This window comes from Paroedura picta, chromosome 2, assembly GCF_049243985.1.
Source record: "Paroedura picta isolate Pp20150507F chromosome 2, Ppicta_v3.0, whole genome shotgun sequence".
NCBI lineage: Eukaryota > Metazoa > Chordata > Lepidosauria > Squamata > Gekkonidae > Paroedura > Paroedura picta.
Genome location: NC_135370.1, coordinates 2,433,192 through 2,451,787, shown reverse-complemented (window position 1 = coordinate 2,451,787; position 18,596 = coordinate 2,433,192). Strand labels below are relative to the sequence as shown.

General features: G+C 48.0%; 1 protein-coding gene across 2 annotated transcripts; it reads right to left on the bottom strand.

The window, feature by feature from the left end:
- Positions 1-697: 697 nt before the first annotated feature.
- Positions 698-17,906, bottom strand: CD28 (CD28 molecule). 2 transcript variants are annotated; one of them, XM_077318839.1, is made up of 5 exons: positions 17,822-17,906; positions 12,362-12,558; positions 5,744-6,103; positions 4,430-4,536; positions 698-2,725 (listed from the first exon to the last, which is right to left on the bottom strand). In XM_077318839.1, exons 2-5 carry the CDS (start codon positions 12,417-12,419, stop codon positions 2,585-2,587), a joined length of 666 nt encoding a protein of 221 aa, XP_077174954.1. In that variant the 5' UTR covers positions 12,420-12,558; positions 17,822-17,906; the 3' UTR covers positions 698-2,584. The 2 variants fall into 2 exon arrangements, with proteins under 2 accessions (XP_077174954.1, XP_077174955.1); XM_077318840.1 differs by lacking the exon at positions 17,822-17,906 and adding an exon at positions 13,557-13,667.
- Between the last annotated feature and the right edge of the window lie 690 nt (positions 17,907-18,596).

Here is an 18,596-nt window from a genome sequence, read left to right as displayed (position 1 = left end):
GAGTAATAAATAATACTGTTTGTTAGGTTTGCCCTTGCCTTTTATAAAGCTTACATCTCCCCTAACTGGCATTATATTTAATGTCACACATGACCTGACCCAAAAAAGGGCTGTTTATGTCAGAACCAGCGCTCAGCAGATGGGTTTGACCCCTCTGCTCTATATGTCTCAGATTCCAGGTGAATTTCCCAAATTCTCTCTTCCACTACACTGCCACAAAATCTCCCAGAATGTCCCAGGACAAAACTGGCCAACCTGAAGATAAACACATAACAAAAGTGCAGCCTAGAGGAATTAATGATAAACCTAATGAATAGATTCACTTTAAATGCACTGCAAGACAACTGCACTTTAAGGCAGGGGTAGTCAAACTGCGGCCCTCCAGATGTCCATGGACTACAATTCCCAGAAGCCCCTGCCAGCGAATGCTGGCAGGGGCTCCTGGGAATTGTAGTCCATGGACATCTGGAGGGCCGCAGTTTGACTACCCCTGCTTTAAGGTGACAATGTTGTCTGTCTGGCCCACACTCTATCGTGCCCCACCCCACCCCTCTTTCTGCACTTTAACCCAACTTTGTTGGATTTCGGTGTCCAACATCTGGCCTTCTGCAGTGGTGCAGAGGTGGTGGCAGGTCCGTCCAAGTAGGAATGCCCTTGACTGCTAAAAATGTGCTTTAAAAAATGGCAGCCCTTCAGCTAACCAAAATGCACTTATTTATTTCTCTTTATTATCATTATTCACATGACTGAAAGCAAGCAGCCGAGCCAAACTTCATGCGTCCAGGTTGCTGATAATCAGCTCAGGGAGAAACAGAAGGATTGTGTTTTTCACTCTAGCCTTCGCTTTGCTACAGGTCTAGAGCAGGGGTAGTCAAACTGCGGCCCTCCAGATGTCCATGGACTACAATTCCCATGAGCCCCTGCCAGCGAATGCATCTGGAGGGCCTGTGATATCATCTGACGAGCCAGATGGCCATGAAGTGAAAGGAGTCACCGGTCTTCTCTCACACATGCCTGGGAAAGCAGCGATACTAAGAACCTGGGCGAATCAAGCCCTCTGCTGCCTGATGTTTTTTGTCTGCCCCATCTATGACTTGGCCCAAGACTTGATTGAAACAGCTAGCATGTAGTAGGTAAGAGCAGGGACCTCTGATCTGCAGAACCGGGTTTGATTCCCCGGGAAGGGAAAGTGACTGCAAGCCCCTCTGAGATTCCTATGGGTTGTGAAAAGCGGGGTATTAAAAAAAACAACTCTTCTTCTTCTTGACAAGTCTTCCAGACTTCAAGAGGCGTCTCGATGCTGTATATTTCCAGTCTCTACTAGATGTGCCGATTGATTTTATAGCCAGGGCAAAGGTCATCCAGCTAAGCACCCACTTCATTTATTGTGGCAGCATATTCTTCATCACGCTGGGGGGATATTTCTGAAAAGTGGATATACTTCTGATTTTTTAAGCTGATGTTCTAAATTCGGCATCACCATTTGAAAAGAGAGGTTTATTCAATTAAAAAAAACTCTTTCCCTGGCTAATTTGTGACTATAGCCGATGGAGCTGGGGTACATTTTTTACACATTTTGTTACTCTAACGAGAAATAAGAAAACTAAGGTCATGGTTTTTTAAAAAATCACCGCGAAAGATCAAGGTTTTGGTGTTAACCTTCAAGGCCCTAATCGGCCTGGGACCAGCGTATCTATGGGACCAGTTTTTCTACTACGTCCCCCATCCAAAAATAAGGTCATTAAGGTCACCAGACCAAAGCTTGCTGAGGACTCCCAGCACAAAGGAAGTGAAATTGGCCTTGAACAGGTCCAGGGCCTTTTTGGCCTTGGCCCCTGCCTGGTGGAATGTTCTGCCAGGAAAGATCAGGACCCAGCAGGACCACAGAACTGCAAGACTGAGCTGTTCCACAAGGCCTACGGTCGGGGCCCTGACTAGGCTTGTGTGCTTCGGCATGTTTCGGACACTTTGGCAGCCATTCACGCCCAAAGCAGCTAGCGCCATGGCGCTAGCTGCTTCGGGCGTGAATGGCTGCCAAAGTGGCCAAAGTACACCAAAGGACACAAGCCTAGCCCTGACAGGCCCTCCAGAAATGCCGGCCTCCCTGCCACAAATTGAGCATGGCCTGGTCCTAAAGATCAAACCTCCCACCCAATCCAAACCTGCATTCGTTGGGAGATATCGAATGGCTTTATCGTATTCATAGTGGGTTTTATCATTTTACTGGTTTCTTTACTAACTGTTCTTTCCCGCTCTGAGCATAGGAAGGGCGCGTGATAAAAATAAAAGACTATTGTTATCTTATTGTTGTCAGCCATTCGGATGAAATCTAGACGTGTTTGCAAAAGATTCAGAGTCGTGCAGCTGAATTCACAGTCCAGCGTCCACTCTTCTCCTTTCCTACCATCCTTTTTTGTCCGTAACCTGCAGTTTTCATCCTTCCCGTTGACAAAATATCCAAAGACGTGTCCAGTTCCTAACCATTGGACACGGTCATTCCGAGCGGAGGCTGGTGCATTCTTCCAGTTGTCCCACAGTCAAGAATACCTACGCCCTGCGGGCAACCATACTGTTCCCAAAACCATCATGGCTCCCAAAAGCGGTAAGTAGTGTACGTCCTCGCAGGGGCTCCGGGCTGACTGCTCCTTTTGTTTGGACTGTTCACTTGCCAGGAAATCATATTTTGATAGTCCTTCCGGGGAAGCTTCTTCTTCTTGTTTCGTACCTGCCAAGCACAAAGGTGAACCAACACATGGAGCGGCCTGACACAAAACGGCCCATCAAAGACCATACTGACTGGTCAGACTGGCAGCAGCTCATCAGAGCCTTGGGCTGAGGTCTCCCACAGCACCTAATTCCAGATCCTTTTACTGGAGATGCCGGGGATCGAACCCGAGACCTCCTGCATGCCAAGCACATGCTCTGCCAGTGAGTGCCACGTCCCCTTCCCCCAAGGCACATGACCAGGAGGAGAAAAGCAGACAGGGCTAATGGCTTGCACACATCCTGTTTCCATACTTCTAAGTCCTGTGCAGAGGAGGAACTAGCATGTGTCCTTGATAAGCAAATGCACATGCTCCTGATGCACACCCAGCTTGAGCATCTTCCCACAAAGGAGATGCAACAGTTGCCCCTTTGCATAAGAAGAAGCAGCATGGACAGCTGATGTGCCCCTTGAATATCATCATTATTATTTAATTTATAAGCGGAGGGAGGCCTGTAGTTGTTTCCCGTTTTTCTTTATCCTGCCATGCCTTGTCATAAGCGAAACCACCATTCTCTGCAAAAAAGGGACTGTGTTTAGGTGGCCTCTAGCAACCCATCCCCTGATACAGAAAGGCAGGCATTATTATAAATTATTTTTGTTTCTGATTTAGTCTGCACAGGAAACTGTTTATTGACTCTAAACAAATCTGTGAAGGGTCTGTTTAGACCAGGGGTAGTCAAACTGCGTCCCTCCAGATGTCCATGGACTACAATTCCCATGAGCCCCTGCCAGCGTTCTCATGGGGCTCATGGGAATTGTAGTCCATGGACATCTGGAGGGACGCAGTTTGCCTACCCCTGCTTTAGACAATAAGAAAACCAGGGTGTGAATTGTCAGTAGTCAAAACCCCAGGTGGCTGCAGCAGGGATCTGCAGTTCTGAAGGTGATCCAAGGGAACTCTGAAGCTGCGTGGTTTTTTCCGGCCTATGCAACGCAGAGTCACCATCGTAGTAGTAAAGGGGAGGGAGCAAAAGGAGGGTGAAGGGCGCAGGGGGTGATGTCACTGCTGGGGGTGTGGCAGGGATGTGTCACCAGCTGACATCACTTCTGGGGCTCCTCAATGTCTAAGAAAATTATTTCAGGGGATCCTCCATGGTCGAAAGATTGAAAAAGGCTGGGTTATAGTGTCAGATTAGAAGCTGCAAAGCACCAGGTTCAAATCCCCACTCCACTATGGGAGCTGGCTTGATCCTTGGATCAGCCACAGGCTCTCAACCAGGCCCACCTCACAGAGCTCTTGAGAAGAGAAAACGAGGGAGGGGAGAATGCTGGGGGCCACTTTGGACCCCCATTGGAGAGAGAATGGAGGACAAGTGAGCTAAATAAAATTCTTACCAGGGGCATGAGGGAGGCCAAGACTATGTTGCCAGCAATGTATCGACATCACTTCCAGCATGTACCAGAAATGACATCATCATATCAGTGATGGCCAGGCAATGTTCTGGTATTGGGGCAAAAACTCTATGGTAAAAGCCAGTTTTACCATAGAGTTCCTGCCTAAATACCAGAGCGTTGCTGCGACATCCTAGAGTACACCCCCTGGCAAAACTGTAGGAGACTTGAGGCAAGTGGCCGGGCAGCAGTAGGAGGGGCTTGATTTTCACCTGTTACACCCCTGCCAAGAAGAGTTTATCTATATGGAGATAAACAACGATTTCTTACCCGACAGTAGACTAAAGCTCCTGTCACTGCTATGCTGTAACAAGCAATAACAGCAAGAGCGGCAGCCATAACTCTGGGATATTCTGGTACTTGTTGCCTCGGAAGTTCTGGGGAGCAACAAAAGGAAATGAAGGTCCAAACATGCCTGTACACACACTACAGCCTTATGTCATGTCCCTAAGCCTAAGGCTAAAGGAGAAGCAGCCTGTAGACCTCAAGGAAGCCTCTGAAGCCCATGTGGGACCTGGGGATCCCCTGGAACGACAGCACATTTCCAGATGAAAGAGATCCGTCTCCCTGGAACAAACTGCTGCTTGGGAGGGGGGACTCCATAGATTATCCCCTACTGAGGTCCCTCCCTGCCCCAAATTCTGACAGCTCCCAGCTCCACCCCCAAAGTTTCCAGGTATTTCCCAAGCCAAGCTGGCGACCCTACAAGCCTTGAGTAAAGTTTGCAACCAGCCAATGTTTCACAAGGAACCCTCTACGCATTGTGGTTGGATTGAGGCGAAATCAAGGGGAAAGGTCAGTCCCATCACTGCCAAGAAGGCTGGGCAGGAGAGAAAGAATACAAGGTCCCCCTGAAGCGGCCTTCTTATCTCATGACCAGAATGGTACAGAAGACCCTACAAGCAGGAGAGGATGCCTCGCCCAAGGATGGTGGGTTGGATCCAGAAAGAGGCAGGAACAGGTGAGACCAGCAAAGCAGCTGACTTAGGAAGCTTTATGGTTTTCTCAATCATTCTTTTATGTGTTTATGTTCCCCTGTTTTTTGAAAATGTATCCCCTATTACAGCTAGGGTTGCCAGGTTCCCTTTAGCCACCGGCAGGAGATGGGGTGTAGGGCTGCTACATTTGGAAACTCCTGGAGATCATGGGGTGGACCCAGAGGAGGACAAGGGATCTCAGTGAGGTATGATGCCATTGTGCCCACACGTTACACCTTTGCAATGAAGAGTGCTGGAGACTTAAAAAAAAACAAAAAAAGCTGAGCATTCCGTGGCAGGATATGAAATATTTGGGTGGAGGGTTACCTATCTATGTATGTATGCATGGATTTAATATCCCGCCACCCACAGCAAGCCACCTCGGTGCCCCCAAATGCCCCTTATAGGTACAAGCCTGAAGCAAGATGTGAATCAGCATCCTCTTCCCATAGCCACTAAGGGGACAGGGAGATAGCCTCCCTAGCAGAGGCAGAGTTGGAGACCTATCACATTTGGTGCCCAGGCCCATGCTCTCTGAGATCCCCCCCACCCATTTTTTTAAGCAAAAGCAATCCTTTGAAAATATGCATGAAAAGGGCTTTTTAACCTCCTTTCACGTGGATGACCGTGCCGTTGCCCTCGCCGTGGTGGTACGGTGGTGGGAACACAGCCTCAATTTTGCAGGTGTAAATATCTGTATGAGTGACATTCAGGTTGGACAGGTTGAACATCACGACAGTTGCATTGACCTCCATGTGGCAGTGGATTTCACTCCTTTTGACGTTGTAAACGGGAGAGGTTGTATTCCAGTTAGCTGAGTAGACCTCCACATCTCTGGCTGCCCCTCTAAACATCGAAAGCTTGAATGTCTTCGTCTGCGGGCTGTTAAAGGTGAAGCGGCAGAAGACGGTAGCACTTTTGTTCTCTGCTATGAACAGTGGAGGCTGCACCACGGAAATGACGTTTTCTGTAAGGGAGAGGACAGAAGCCAGCTGTGATCTCCAGCTGTGGCCCTAGGAAACCAACATGAGCTGGGGAAAGACAGGTGAGGTTCCTATGCATGTAGAAAAGTATTTTAGTTGGGGTTGTTTTAGGGTTGCCAGGCAACCAGCACAGAATGCAGGGAGTTACCGGCAGCAGAAAGAGGCCTAGCCTGGTGTCACTAGAAACGTGGCAACATCACGTCCAGCATTGAAGGCATACTGAAATCTGAGTAAGAACTCCACGATAGAAGCTGTTTTGGCCCAAATACCAGAGCATTCCATGTCACTGGCAACAAGATGACATCACTTCTGGTGCTGCCTGGAAGATGACATCACTTCTGGTGCTGCTGGGTTGCCAGCTCCATCGCTGTCACACCCACTGTTGGACGTCCTGCCGCTGGCCAGCTGATTGGCCGTGGGAGCAGCTGCTGATTACAAGAGATCCCCCCTTCTAGAGGGGCTTGACAGCCTAGGTCAGGGGTAGTCAAACTGCAGCCCTCCAGATGTCCATGGACTACAATTCCCAGGAGCGTTTGCTGGCAGGGGCTCCTGGGAATTGTAGTCCATGGACATCTGGAGGGCCGCAGTTTGACTACCCCTAGGTTGTTTGGACCTCTCCAGCTCCTGTAGTTTTAGGGAGTGGCTGGAGTTTCCTGGTTTTAGCATTGGTTATCTTCAGACACAATAAACTAGTAATGCTCAAGGTATTTCGAGCCCTATAGCAGAGGTAGAATCCCAGAGGAGGACAAGAACCGTGTTTCCTGTATTAAACCTTTTTGTCAAGAAATGTCTCTCTGTTTAACAATTATGTCTTGTTCCTAAATGTATTTCCTCGTACAAGTTAGTCAGTCACTTTCCTCCTGGCGGACCAGCTCAATTTCAACATATCATTCACGTAAAAGTCAAATGAATAATTAAAACAGTTCATTGAGTCAAATTTAAAGCAATTAAAATTGGTTTGAAACAGACATTAATTTAAATACTGGATCTTAGTACCAACTAGCAGCATCAACAATGACACAGATTTTAATAAGATTTGTTTCCACTTTGGATTTTCAGAAGTTCAGCCCTAATTAGAATTCCAAATCAAACACTCAAAATTAGAATTCTAAATTAAAGGCAATCTTTTGAGAAACATGGTCCTGATAAAATGAAAGCCTTAAAGAGCCTAGCTGTCCAAAGGAACCATTTCTCCTGGGGCACTGACCCCTGTAATTTGGAGACCAGTTGTAATTCTAGGTGATGTCCAACCACTACCTGGAGATTGGCAACCGATGATCCACAGGTGCAAGAGTCACTTCTGTGGGAGGCCTGGAGGGATCCTCATCACAAAGTGAGATCCAAGTTGGGATCATAAAGCACCCAATTGGGAGCTTGAGATCCCAGCTGGATAATTAAAAATAGCCAATGGGAAACAAGGATTACAGCTGTTCTGTAACCAATGAAATGCCAGAATTAACATCCAATGAGAGGTCTCCCCTTAGGACCAATGAGGTTACTGGCCAGAAAGATTATTTTGTTCAGGATCTGTATATATTGGGTGAGGTTGGGGAGGGGTGGAGTATAAATCGAAAAATAAATAAATAAAAAAGACATTCAGTTGCTTGTGTCAATAAAGAGGACTGGAGACAGCAGAGGAAGGGGGGGAGAACCAAAAGGCAAATCTCTGCTGAGAGAAGTTAGGGCTTCGGGAGTACAGGGAACTGGGAACCAGGAAGTCTTTTAACTGATGCCCTGGCAAATCAGGGAAGACTGGTTTGCTATGAGAAGGGAGTTAATTTGCAAAATGCAAAAATCTGCACACTTCCTGATGCTGGGTTTTCAAATATTGAGGGTTATATTCACACCAGGGTGTAAACTGCACAGAGCTTTTATTCCAATCCCAGGTCGATTCAGTCCTTGCCATCTACACAGAATGTGATTTCCGTTTTGATTTTGGGCAATTTAAATTTTCCTTCTGCAGCAAGAAGGATTGATCCGGAGTGACCCTATCTTTATTGTGCGATATCTTAGAGTGCTTTTAATGCTCAATATTTCAAGATTCAAATTGAAAAAGCAGGCTGTTTTGAATCAGGACTTTGCTTCATGGTAGAGAATCCCTGATTGGCCAAAGCTGCTCATGTGACAAGTTTGCCTTAAATTAGAAGCTCTTAATTTCTCTCAATTTCTGTCGGTCTTGAATTTATTTCTCCCTCCTCTGCCTTCTTCAATCCTGTCTCCTCCCCCCCTCCCCAAGAAAAGAAAGAGGCTCCCTGCTTGGCTCTTCTCCCCCCCTTCAAGAAAAGAAAGAGGCTTGGCTCCCCCCCCTTCTGAACTACCCTAACCACATGCAGAACACTTTTCTGTTTCAATGGGGGGGGGGGGAAGACCCGAGTTCAAATCGATCTGAATTCAACAGGATTGACAATGGAATAAACAAAGTAAGTGCAGATTCTGCCCTGGTTATTGCAGGGGAAAGAAACAAACCTGGAGCTCCAGACTAGAGGCCGCCACTCTTAACCACCACATCAAGAACCAAAATGTGTTAAGAATGTCAGAAATCCAAAGCATTAGCAAAGGAGAGTTCAACATAGAGGCATGGATTTGTTGCTGTTGTTGTTTCTTTCAGTGCCCTTTCTTCAGTGTTTATATTATGCGGCCCCTGAACCAAGCAGAGAAGGTAAATTCCTACATAGGCGACTCAAGAATTTTAAGATCATATAAAGATCATTTTTGTGTCCCAAGCTGTCCCCAATGTGTCTCTAGAATTAGTGTAAAAACTATGGCAGCATAATCTTCATATTCAAGAAGTGATAATCAGAAAAAGGAACATGAAAGATGTTCCAAAATCTAACAAAGAACATTTTTCATTGCCCAAAGGAGTCTCAGAGCGAAGAAGAAGAAGAAGAAGAAGTTGGTACTTATATGCTGCTTTTCTCTACCTAAAGGAGTCTCAAAGGGGATTACATTCGCCTTCTCTTTCCTCTCCCCACAACAAACCCCCTAGGAGGGAGGGGAGGCTGAGAGAGCCCTGACATTACTGAAGAAGAAGAGTCGGTTCTTATATGCTGCTTTTCTCTACCCAAAGGAGTCTCATATCGGCTTACATTCGCCTTCCTCTCCCCACAAAAGACACCCTGGGAGGGAGGTGAGGCTGAGAGAGCCCTGATATGACTGAAGAAGAGTTGGTTCTTATAAGCTGCTTTTCTCTACCCAAAAGAGTCTCAACTATCAGGAGAGCCCTGATATTACTGCTTGGTCAGAATAGCTCTATCAGGGCTGTGACTAGCCCAAGGTCACCCAGCTGGCTCCATGTGGAGGAGGAGTGGGGAATCAAACCCAGCTCACCAGATTAGAAGTCGTCGCTCTTAACCATTGCACTACACTGGCTCTCCAGAGTGTAGAAAGTACAACAAATAATTTACATGCACCATTTGGTTATTCGTTCATTAAACCCAGCACCAATTCCCCGCTCACATTCTCTCAGCCTAACCCACACCTCACAGGGTTGTTGTGCTGATAATCCAGAGGAGAGAAGAGAGCTGTGTAAGTCATTTTGAGTCCCCATCGGGGAGAAAGACAGAGCACAAATGAATTTAATTAAATAAATAATTACCAAAGATTATTAAAAGAAAGTGCTTGTGCTCTCTCCCACACATGGCAAAGGCAGTATGTACACAATCACTTTCCCTTCGTGCTGGAAAAATTCAGGTGCCTGGGTGGTCTGAAGTAGCAGAACAAAGTTTTAGTCCAATCAGGCACCTTTAAGACCAACCGAGTTTTATTCAAGGTGGGAGCTTTGGTGTGCAGGCCCCCTCCCTTAGAGAGCAGAACAAGAATCATAAGAGTATAGATATAAGGGGAGAGCAAATTAATAGTTATTTAGTAAACAGCATCACAAAGACATCCACAAATATTCAGCATGATAATGAAGATCAGGTAATTCCTTGCTGGAATAACAAATCGGTCCTTTGGGTTCACAAAAACGTAGAGGGAATTAAAAAATTTAAAGGTTTGTGATTAATGGCAGACACTTTCCCAGTTGTGGGAAGAAGTAATGAACAGAGACCTGTGGCTGGAAAAATTGTTAGTGCTCGTTCTGGCGCCAAGGATAGTTATGTGCAGGGAAATGTTTTGCAGAGTCTACCCCATATCTGTTGCACAGAGTCTGTTTGAAGATTCATACCCAATAAATAATTGGCACCGTAATCTGGAGACCTCTCATGGCATCTCACAAGTGCTGTTAACCACGCTACGTATCGGATGGTTTTCAGTGGCTCAAAACACAACTTCCTGCCAACAGCAATGTTCCAATGGAAACAGAGGCCTCTATTAAGCCCATATTTTAAGACAACTCTAACAATCGTGCCCAGCGTCAACAAGGAGGGCAGAGTCCAGAACAGAATGACGAGCAGAAGGACATTTGCGATCTCCTGCCAAAGGCCTTGGAGGCCAAGGGAGTCCGTTCCTCTTGGTATGAGGAATATGGATCGCTAAAGGAATTGTCAAATGCAAGCCGTTTGAGTTGTTTACGCTACGGATAGGCCAGGCCAGTCCAAGATTATCAGAATGTAGAGTAGGGTTGGGTGCTTCGGCGTCCGAAGAGGCCGCTCGCACCCGATGCAGGCTGCACCGCAAGTGGCCACTTTGGACGCCGAAGCACCCAACCCTAAGCAGAGTTGGCCATCACTTAGCACAGGGATGGGAGACCATCAAGAAAGGTCTAGATTGCTGTCCAGAAGAAGCTGAGGACCAGCCAGTGCTGCTCCTCTTTTGCCATGAAAACTCCTCGAGGAAACCTCATGAGCCAGATTGACACCACTGAATTATTATGACTGTACTGCTGACTATGAAAGTATTTTGGACACTTATTGGGTCACCACAGAGCTTCTGTGAGTGGGGAGGACTGAACAAAGATGCCTTTCTGTCGGGGAACTGATCCCTTGCACTTGCACGCACCAACATACTCACCCTTCTAGAGCAGGAGCGGAACAGGCCACTGAAGCCCAGCTGGGGGTGAAAATGAAATGAAAGTGTCTCAACCGATCCCACTATCTCAACCCCCTCCCTGCAGTAAGTGGGAGATCCCCCAGCGATCTCTGCAGGATGGAACTTTGCCGGGCTTCTGGGAAAGATCTCTCTCTGGTGGGGGCGTATTGGCTAGCAGCCTGCTGGTGGGGGTGGAATAGCCCTTGGGCAGATTCAGGCCAGCTTGTATAGGATTCCCATCCAGCTTGCCTGAAGGGGTTGTGTCAGCAAGTCAACTGCTTTGTGTGCCTTCAGGTTATTCTTCAAAATATGGAATCAAAATTAATGGCATCCAAAATGTGCATCAATATTCTGGAAAGGCACCCTTAATTTACCCTGATCTGGATGGGCCAGGCAATCCTAAATTCATCAGATCTCAGAAGTTACATAAGGTTGGCCCTGGTTAGCACTTGAATGGAAAACCACCATGGAAGTCCAGGGTTCCTATGCAGAGAGAGGCAACAGCAAACTGTCTCTGGACACAAGAGCATCAAAAGAGCCCTGCTGGATCAGACCAGTGAAGGTCCATCCAGTTCAGCATCATGGGGCCAGACAGTTCCTCTGGATGGCCAACTACAGAGCATAGAGACCAAAGCCTTCATAAGAACATTAGAAGAGCCAGCTGGATCAAACCAGGGGTCCACCTAGTCCAGCCTCCTGCCTCACACAGTTGCTCTGAAGGGCCAACAACAGGACAGACAGGCCAAGACCTTCATAAGGACATGAGAAGGGCCCTGCTGGATCAGACCAATGGTCCATCTAGTCCAGCCTCCTGCCTCACACAGGGGCCAGTCAGTTGCTCTGGACAGCCAACAACAGGGCACAGAGGCCAAGGCCTTTCCCTGATGTTGCCTCCTGGATCTGAGATCCAGGGGTTTAGTGCCTCTGAATGTGGAGGTTCCCCACAATGACCTTGGTTTGTAGCCATTGGTAGACTCCTCCATGAATCCACTTGCAAGCGCCTTAGTCCTATGCAAGGTTCCCCAAAAGTCCCACTAAGTGAAATCCAAAATGGGTCGATGGGTTTGCCCTGCTCATTCTCGCCTTAATGACACTTTAAGACAGGGGTAGTCAAACTGCGGCCGTCCAGAAGTCCATGGACTACCATTTGCTGGCATTTGCTGGCAGGGGCTCATGGGAATTGTAGTCCATGGACCTCTGGAGGGCCGCAGTTTGACTACCCCGGCTTTAAGAGCTTTGTCACCCCGAAATGGCCTAGGCATCCAATGATTTACCTGTTTGACAGGTGAGCTGAATGGTGCTGCTGAGTACTGCAAGGATCCACCGGATCATGATGGAACGAGAGGTCGAGAACGCTTCGGTTCCTCAGAAGACAGCAGGAGTCGGCTGCAGGGTAAAAACAGGTCTACCTGTTGGATGAAGCTTTGGCCTCCTCGTTTCCCTCGCGCTTTTCTTTCTCATCTTTTCCTCTCTGCACAACATGAAACGCAGAAGTGACAACCTGCTGTGTTGCAAACAGGAAGCAGAGTCTCTCTCTCTCTCTCTCTCCCTCTCTCTCTCTCTCTCCCTCTCTCTTTTTGATGACTTCTATTTTGTCTTTGTTTATTCTTGTTTTTTTCTGCGGCTCTGCAGTACAGGAAGAGAGCCCAGTGCCTGAGTCAAGATCAAAAGGCTCCACCAGCTTTTAAGGTGAACCCAGCTTGGTCTTCAGAGGGAGGAAATGCCGGATCCCCAGACTGCTCTCAAGAGGCGTTGGGGGCCCAGCTGGAACAGAACACTGTTAGCCAGGGGGCTGGACTGGGCTTGCCAGCCTCCAGGTGGTGACTGGAGGTCTACTGGGATTCCATTCAGGTGATCAGTTCCCCTGGAGAAAATGGCCCCTTTGGAAGGTAGGCTCCAGGACAGGGATTCTGGAGATCTCTGGGGTGACCTGAGAGCTCCTCAGGGGTTCCACAGCCTTTCCCAGAAGTTCAGATGGGAGCTGACATCCCTAGAGGTCACTGGAGCCCTCTTCCTTCCCCTGCTGCTCTATGGGCCTGGTCTCTTCCTCCACAAGAGAAATGGTAAATGATCGATCATTGGACTAGATGGCCTGTATGGCCCCTTCCAACTCTATGATTCTATGATTCATCCCATGGCTCCCGCATCTCACTTCCATGCCCACTTCTCCGAAGGAGCATGCCACCACTTCTGGGATTTCTCAAAGCCTAAAAAATATTTCAGGAGTTCCTCCATGGTCAAAAGGTCGGAAAAGGCTGCTCTAGAGCAGGGGTAGTCAACCTGTGGTCCTCCAGATGTTCATGGACTACAATTCCCATGAGCCCCTGCCAGCAAACGCTGGCAGGGGCTCATGGGAATTGTTGTCCATGAACATCTGGAGGACTACAGGTTGACTACTCCTGCTCTGGAGCATTGAGGTCCCTCCGCAAACCCCACCCTTCTCATGCTCCACTCCCAAAATCTCCTAACCTGGCTAGTATGGCCCCATGCCTTCCCCTACTGGCACCTATCTGCATTTGTGTTAGAGAAAGAGGCTTCTGATGGCCTCCCACTCTGCCACCTGATGCCCAGGGATGCTGGGGAGGGAACGGAACCATGAAGGGTTCTAGCATCTTGTTCTAACAACCTTTTTCCCCAAAAGGGGGAGGGGGATAATAAAGGTGAAAATGACAGGGGTGTTCCGGAACTGGTGTATAAGAAGCTCCTGCAGGGGGCAACAGGTGGAAAGTATACCTGTGAATGGGCGGGGTTTAAGTGCCATCCAGCCCCCTCCAGCTAATGGTGACCTTCGGGCAGAAGTGGCCAAACTGTGGCTCTCCAGATGTCCATGGACTACAGTTCCCATGAGCCCCTGCCGGCACATTGTTAACAGGCCTCCTCCGGTCGTGCAAACTGAGAGCTGCCTCTTTCTTGATTTAGGAGATTTGTCTGAGTTTAGGGCTGATTCTGCACTTGCCTCGGCGGTGTGAGGATTAGCCAGATATTCAGGCTCAGCCTGGGGAGGGGCCTGTGATCTTCCTTCCCTGGCCTCAACCAAATGCCTGGCAGAAGAGCTCCATCTTGCAGGCCCTGTGGAACTGGGATAGCTCTCGCAGGGCCTTTAGCTCCCCCAGGAGCTCGTTCCACCAGATCGGGGCCAGGACTGAAAAGGCCCTGGCCCTGGTCAAGGCTAGGCAATCTTACCTCAGGCCGGGAATCTCCAGCAGATTAGCAGCCACAGAGCAAAGGGCCCTGTGGGGGCCTTGAGGAGGCAGGCAGTCTGTCAGGTATGTGGAACCCAGGCCACACATAGCCTCGAAGTTTAACAATGATACCTTGAACATGATCCAGGCTGCAACAAGCAACCAATGCAGCTGCCTCTGCACAGGCTGGATGTGGTGTACCAGTGAGGACCCTAGCAGCTGCATTCTGCACCAGCTGCAATTTCCAGGTCAGGGACAAGGACAGGCTCACGCAGAGCAAGTTACAGAAATCCAGTCTAGAGTTGACCATTGCATAGATCAGGAGTAGTCAAACTGCGGCCCTCCAGATGTCCATGGACTACAATTCCCAAGAGCCCCCTGCCAGCAAATGCTGGCAGGGGGCTCCTGGGAATTGTAGTCCATGGACATCTGGAGGGCCGCAGTTTGACTACCCCTGGCATAGATCATCACCAAGCAATCAGACGACAGGTAGTGCGCTAATAGCCAAGCCTGGCATAGATGGAAGAACACTGGATGGGCTACTCCTGTAAGGAGGCACCCAAGATCACCTCCAGATTCCTGGCCAAGAGATGTTAAGCTTCTTGCCCTGCCACCTTCCTACCCAGCCACAGGACTTCCATCTTCAAGGGCTTGAGTTTCAGGCAACTCTGCTCCAACCATCCAGGCTTGGCTTCCAAACATCTGGCAGATGTATCTTTGGGGAGTCCTCCACTGCCTTCCCGTCAGCTTTCTTCATGGTCCAGCTTTCACACCCATGCACCCATCCTGGTTGCCAGCAACACATCCTTAGCCTTAGGGATCTTCTCTAGCTCCTACCTTCCTGGTGTCAGGTTTCTTCAGTTGCCCAGAAAACACAGCCTGACTTGGTGCAAAGATAGGTTTATTCTAAAGCAAGAAAGTGAACTCAACATATACTTTGTCGGAACTGGGGTTCAGGGAATTGAAGACAGCATATAACCCTTTCTACTCCCACCCCCACCCGTGAGAACCCAAATAATGCAGGAAGTTTCAAAGAGAAAACAAGCCAGGCCGATGGCAGGGATCCCAAGGCAGGGAAGATGGAGGGGGGGGGGGGCAGGTGCAATTAGGGAAAGGAAAGGAGGGAGCAATAAACTTTCTAGAGTTGATCTATACATCTAAGGGCAATAAACCAAATAGCAGATGTTCCAAATGGTTTGTAACAGATCCAAATTCAGGAATCTCCAGGTGAGAACTGGAGATTTCAAAGCTCTTACACTCCAATGCATCAATGAATCCTAACAAGATCTGCAACACAAAAGCAGTTTTCAACAGGAAGGCAATTAACACATCAGTCGGTTACTCTTCAAAGACCAATAGTGGTACCTATACACAGAATATCAACAACCTCAGATATGCAGATGATACCACTCTAATGGCAGAAAGTGAAGAGGAACTAAAGAGCCTGTTGATGCGGGTGAAGGAGGAGAGTGCAAAAGTTGGCTTGAAACTCAACATCAAGAAAACAAAGATCATGGCATCCGGCCCTCTCAATTCCTGGCAAATAGATGGGGAAGAAATGGAGGTAGTGACAGATTTTATTTTCCTGGGCTCCAAGATCACTGCAGATGCGGACTGCAGCAAAGAAATTAAAAGACGCTTGCTCCTGGGGAGGAAAGCTATGGCAAATCTAGACAGCATCCTAAAAAGCAGAGACATCACCCTGCCAACAAAAGTGTGCTTAGTCAAGGCTATGGTATTCCCAGTTGCAATGTATGGCTGTGAAAGTTGGACCATAAGGAAGGCCGAGCGTCAAAGAATTGAGGCTTTTGAACTCTGGTGCTGGAGAAGACTCTTGTGAGTCCCTTGGACTGCAAGGTGAACAAACCGGTCAGTCCTAGAGGAGATCAGCCCTGCCTGCTCCTTAGAAGGCCAGATCCTGAAGATGAAACTCAAATACTTTGGCCACCTCTTGAGAAGGAAGGACTCCCTGGAGAAGAGCCTAATGCTGGGAGCGATTGAGGGCAAAAGAAGAAGGGGACGACAGAGAATGAGGTGGCTGGATGTAGTCACTGAAGCAGTCGGTGCAAACTTAAATGGACTCCGGGGAATGGTAGAGGACAGGAAGGCCTGGAGCATCATTGTCCAAGGGGTCGCGATGGGTCAGACACGACTTCTCACCTAACAACAACAACAACAACAATACACAGACTAAGGTGTGTCTGTGGGGGGGGGAGAAAGATACACATTGGAACCACAACAATTTGACAGAACCAAACTGGTTCTGATACCTAGCTCCCATTCTCAGCTTAGTCTCCCAATTTCTTGATTGCAGTCTCTCTTTCCACTGATGACAGAGCCAAGGAATACAAGCACTTGAACAGTTTCCATTTCTTCACCATCACCTTTGAAGTTGTGAGCTTCTTGTGGCGCAGGGTGGTAAGGCAGCCGACATGCAGTCTGAAGCTCTGACCATGAGGCTGGGAGTTCGATCCCAGCAGTGGGCTCAAGGTTGACTCAGCCTTCCATCCTTCCAAGGTCGGTAAAATGAGTACCCAACTTGCTGGGGGATATAACGGCAATGACTGGGGAAGGGAATGGCAAATCACCCTGTACCAAGAAAATGCTAGAGGGTGTCACCCCAAGGGTCAGATATGACTCGGTGCTCGCACAGGGAATACCTTTACCTTTACCTTTACCTTTTTTACCTTTTTTATTTCCCCAGCAGTCACTTTTTCAGTCCCCTGTAATCCTGTTTTGGTATTTTCTGCTTTGACCTTCATCAGGAGTTGTTTCAAGTCATCGCTGTTTTCCACTGATAGTGTGGCGTCCTCTGCATCTCTCACCCTGTTAAAGTTCCTTCCACCGATTTTCGCTCCACCGCCATCTAAATCTAATCCAGCTTTTCTTATGAAATGTTCTGCGTACAGGTTTATCTTCCCTTAGAGACAAACTCCTCAAAGTCACAGATGGTGAAACAAACAGGGAAGCGACTCACATCAACTCCACGGAAAGAGGCATCATAACTGGAGCACCAGCACAAGATGTAGACCTTCCTCCTGAGAAACCCCCTCAGAAACCCTCTCAGCATGAAACATCAAGTGGCTCCAAAGGAACATTCCTGCTTACTGAAAGTTTACAGCTGGAAGAACAAGCTGGGAATTCCATCCCTGAGACATCACTTCAACGTGAAAAGATTAATGCCAACTCTTTTGACTCTATGCCTTCTTTAGAGTCATCACATTGCTCCATCATGGAAGCATGCTTAGAGAACTTAGAACACTTAACCAATATAAATCCGGACACTAGAGATGTTCAGGAAGAATATCTCAACTCCCACACCCCTAGTAACTGCAACAAAGATACAAAAGAACGAACATCACAAACAGGAGCAATTAAGGAGGATCTTGAACTAGATTCACGTGCAATCCGCAATTCACTCCAAAGCAACGGCCTGGAAGATATTAACAGATCAGTCCCTGGCAACAGAACTGCAAGAGGCCGGAAGGCAGGACACTTTCTTTCCAACCCCAGTCACCATGCAGGCTCCCCCGGAAGATGATCCTGACCAACCAGAAGCTGTGGAGGATCCTTTTCCGCCCCTCCAGGACAATGTTATGGCATCCAGCACTCGAGGCCCGGCCAAACGACTGGAAATTCTGTCCTGGAATGTGGCAGGTTGGATGCGGATCCAATCAGGCAGCTCTGAGATTCCCTTTATTCACTCATCTTATGACATCATAGCTCTGCAAGAGACTTGGACTGGGCTGATCTAGAACTCGATGGTTATAATTCTTTTAAACTAGAGGCAGCCCCAGGTCTTGGTTCTGGGAGGCTAAAAGGACGTCTGGGCATTCTGGTTTCCACCCAACTGAGAGCTGTATGACCCTCTTTTACATTAATCTATGGCTATATTGGTTTGTTGGGATTCAGGGAAAATACTGTTTTTCAATGTCTACCTTCCGGAGGAGTATATCCAGATGACTAGCCAGCAACATCCTGATGCCAAAGGTATAGTCGTGGGGGACTTCAATTCCCGGATAGGGCCAGATAATGATGTGTTCTGCACTAAGTATAATTTACCAGCCTACGATCATGCTGAGGTGGATGCTTATAGTTTACTTCCCCGCCTATCCAAAGATCCATGCTCTAACTTTGCAGGCACTTGCTTGGTATCCATGGCCTATAAATTAAGTTTATCTATACAAAATGGATCACTAAATAATGATTATCCAGGGGAATTTACATTTATGGCCGGTACTAGAGCTAGCACAATTGACTACATGTTGCTTGAGGGAGCCTCTCTTAATCAAGTCAGGGGGTTTCAGGTTCTCCCTTTCCTGGAGGG

Bases quoted from the DNA above. Each gene is read 5' to 3' on its own strand.
- CD28 (XM_077318839.1), bottom strand. From the start codon at position 12,419: ATGATCCGGTGGATCCTTGCAGTACTCAGCAGCACCATTCAGCTCACC. The intron at 6,104-12,361 runs GTAAATCATTGG...TCTCCCTTACAG, and splicing joins TCAGCTCACCTGTCAAACAG to AAAACGTCATTTCCGTGGTG. The intron at 2,726-4,429 runs GTAAGAAATCGT...TGTGCTTGGCAG, and splicing joins GAGCTTTAGTCTACTGTCGG to GTACGAAACAAGAAGAAGAA.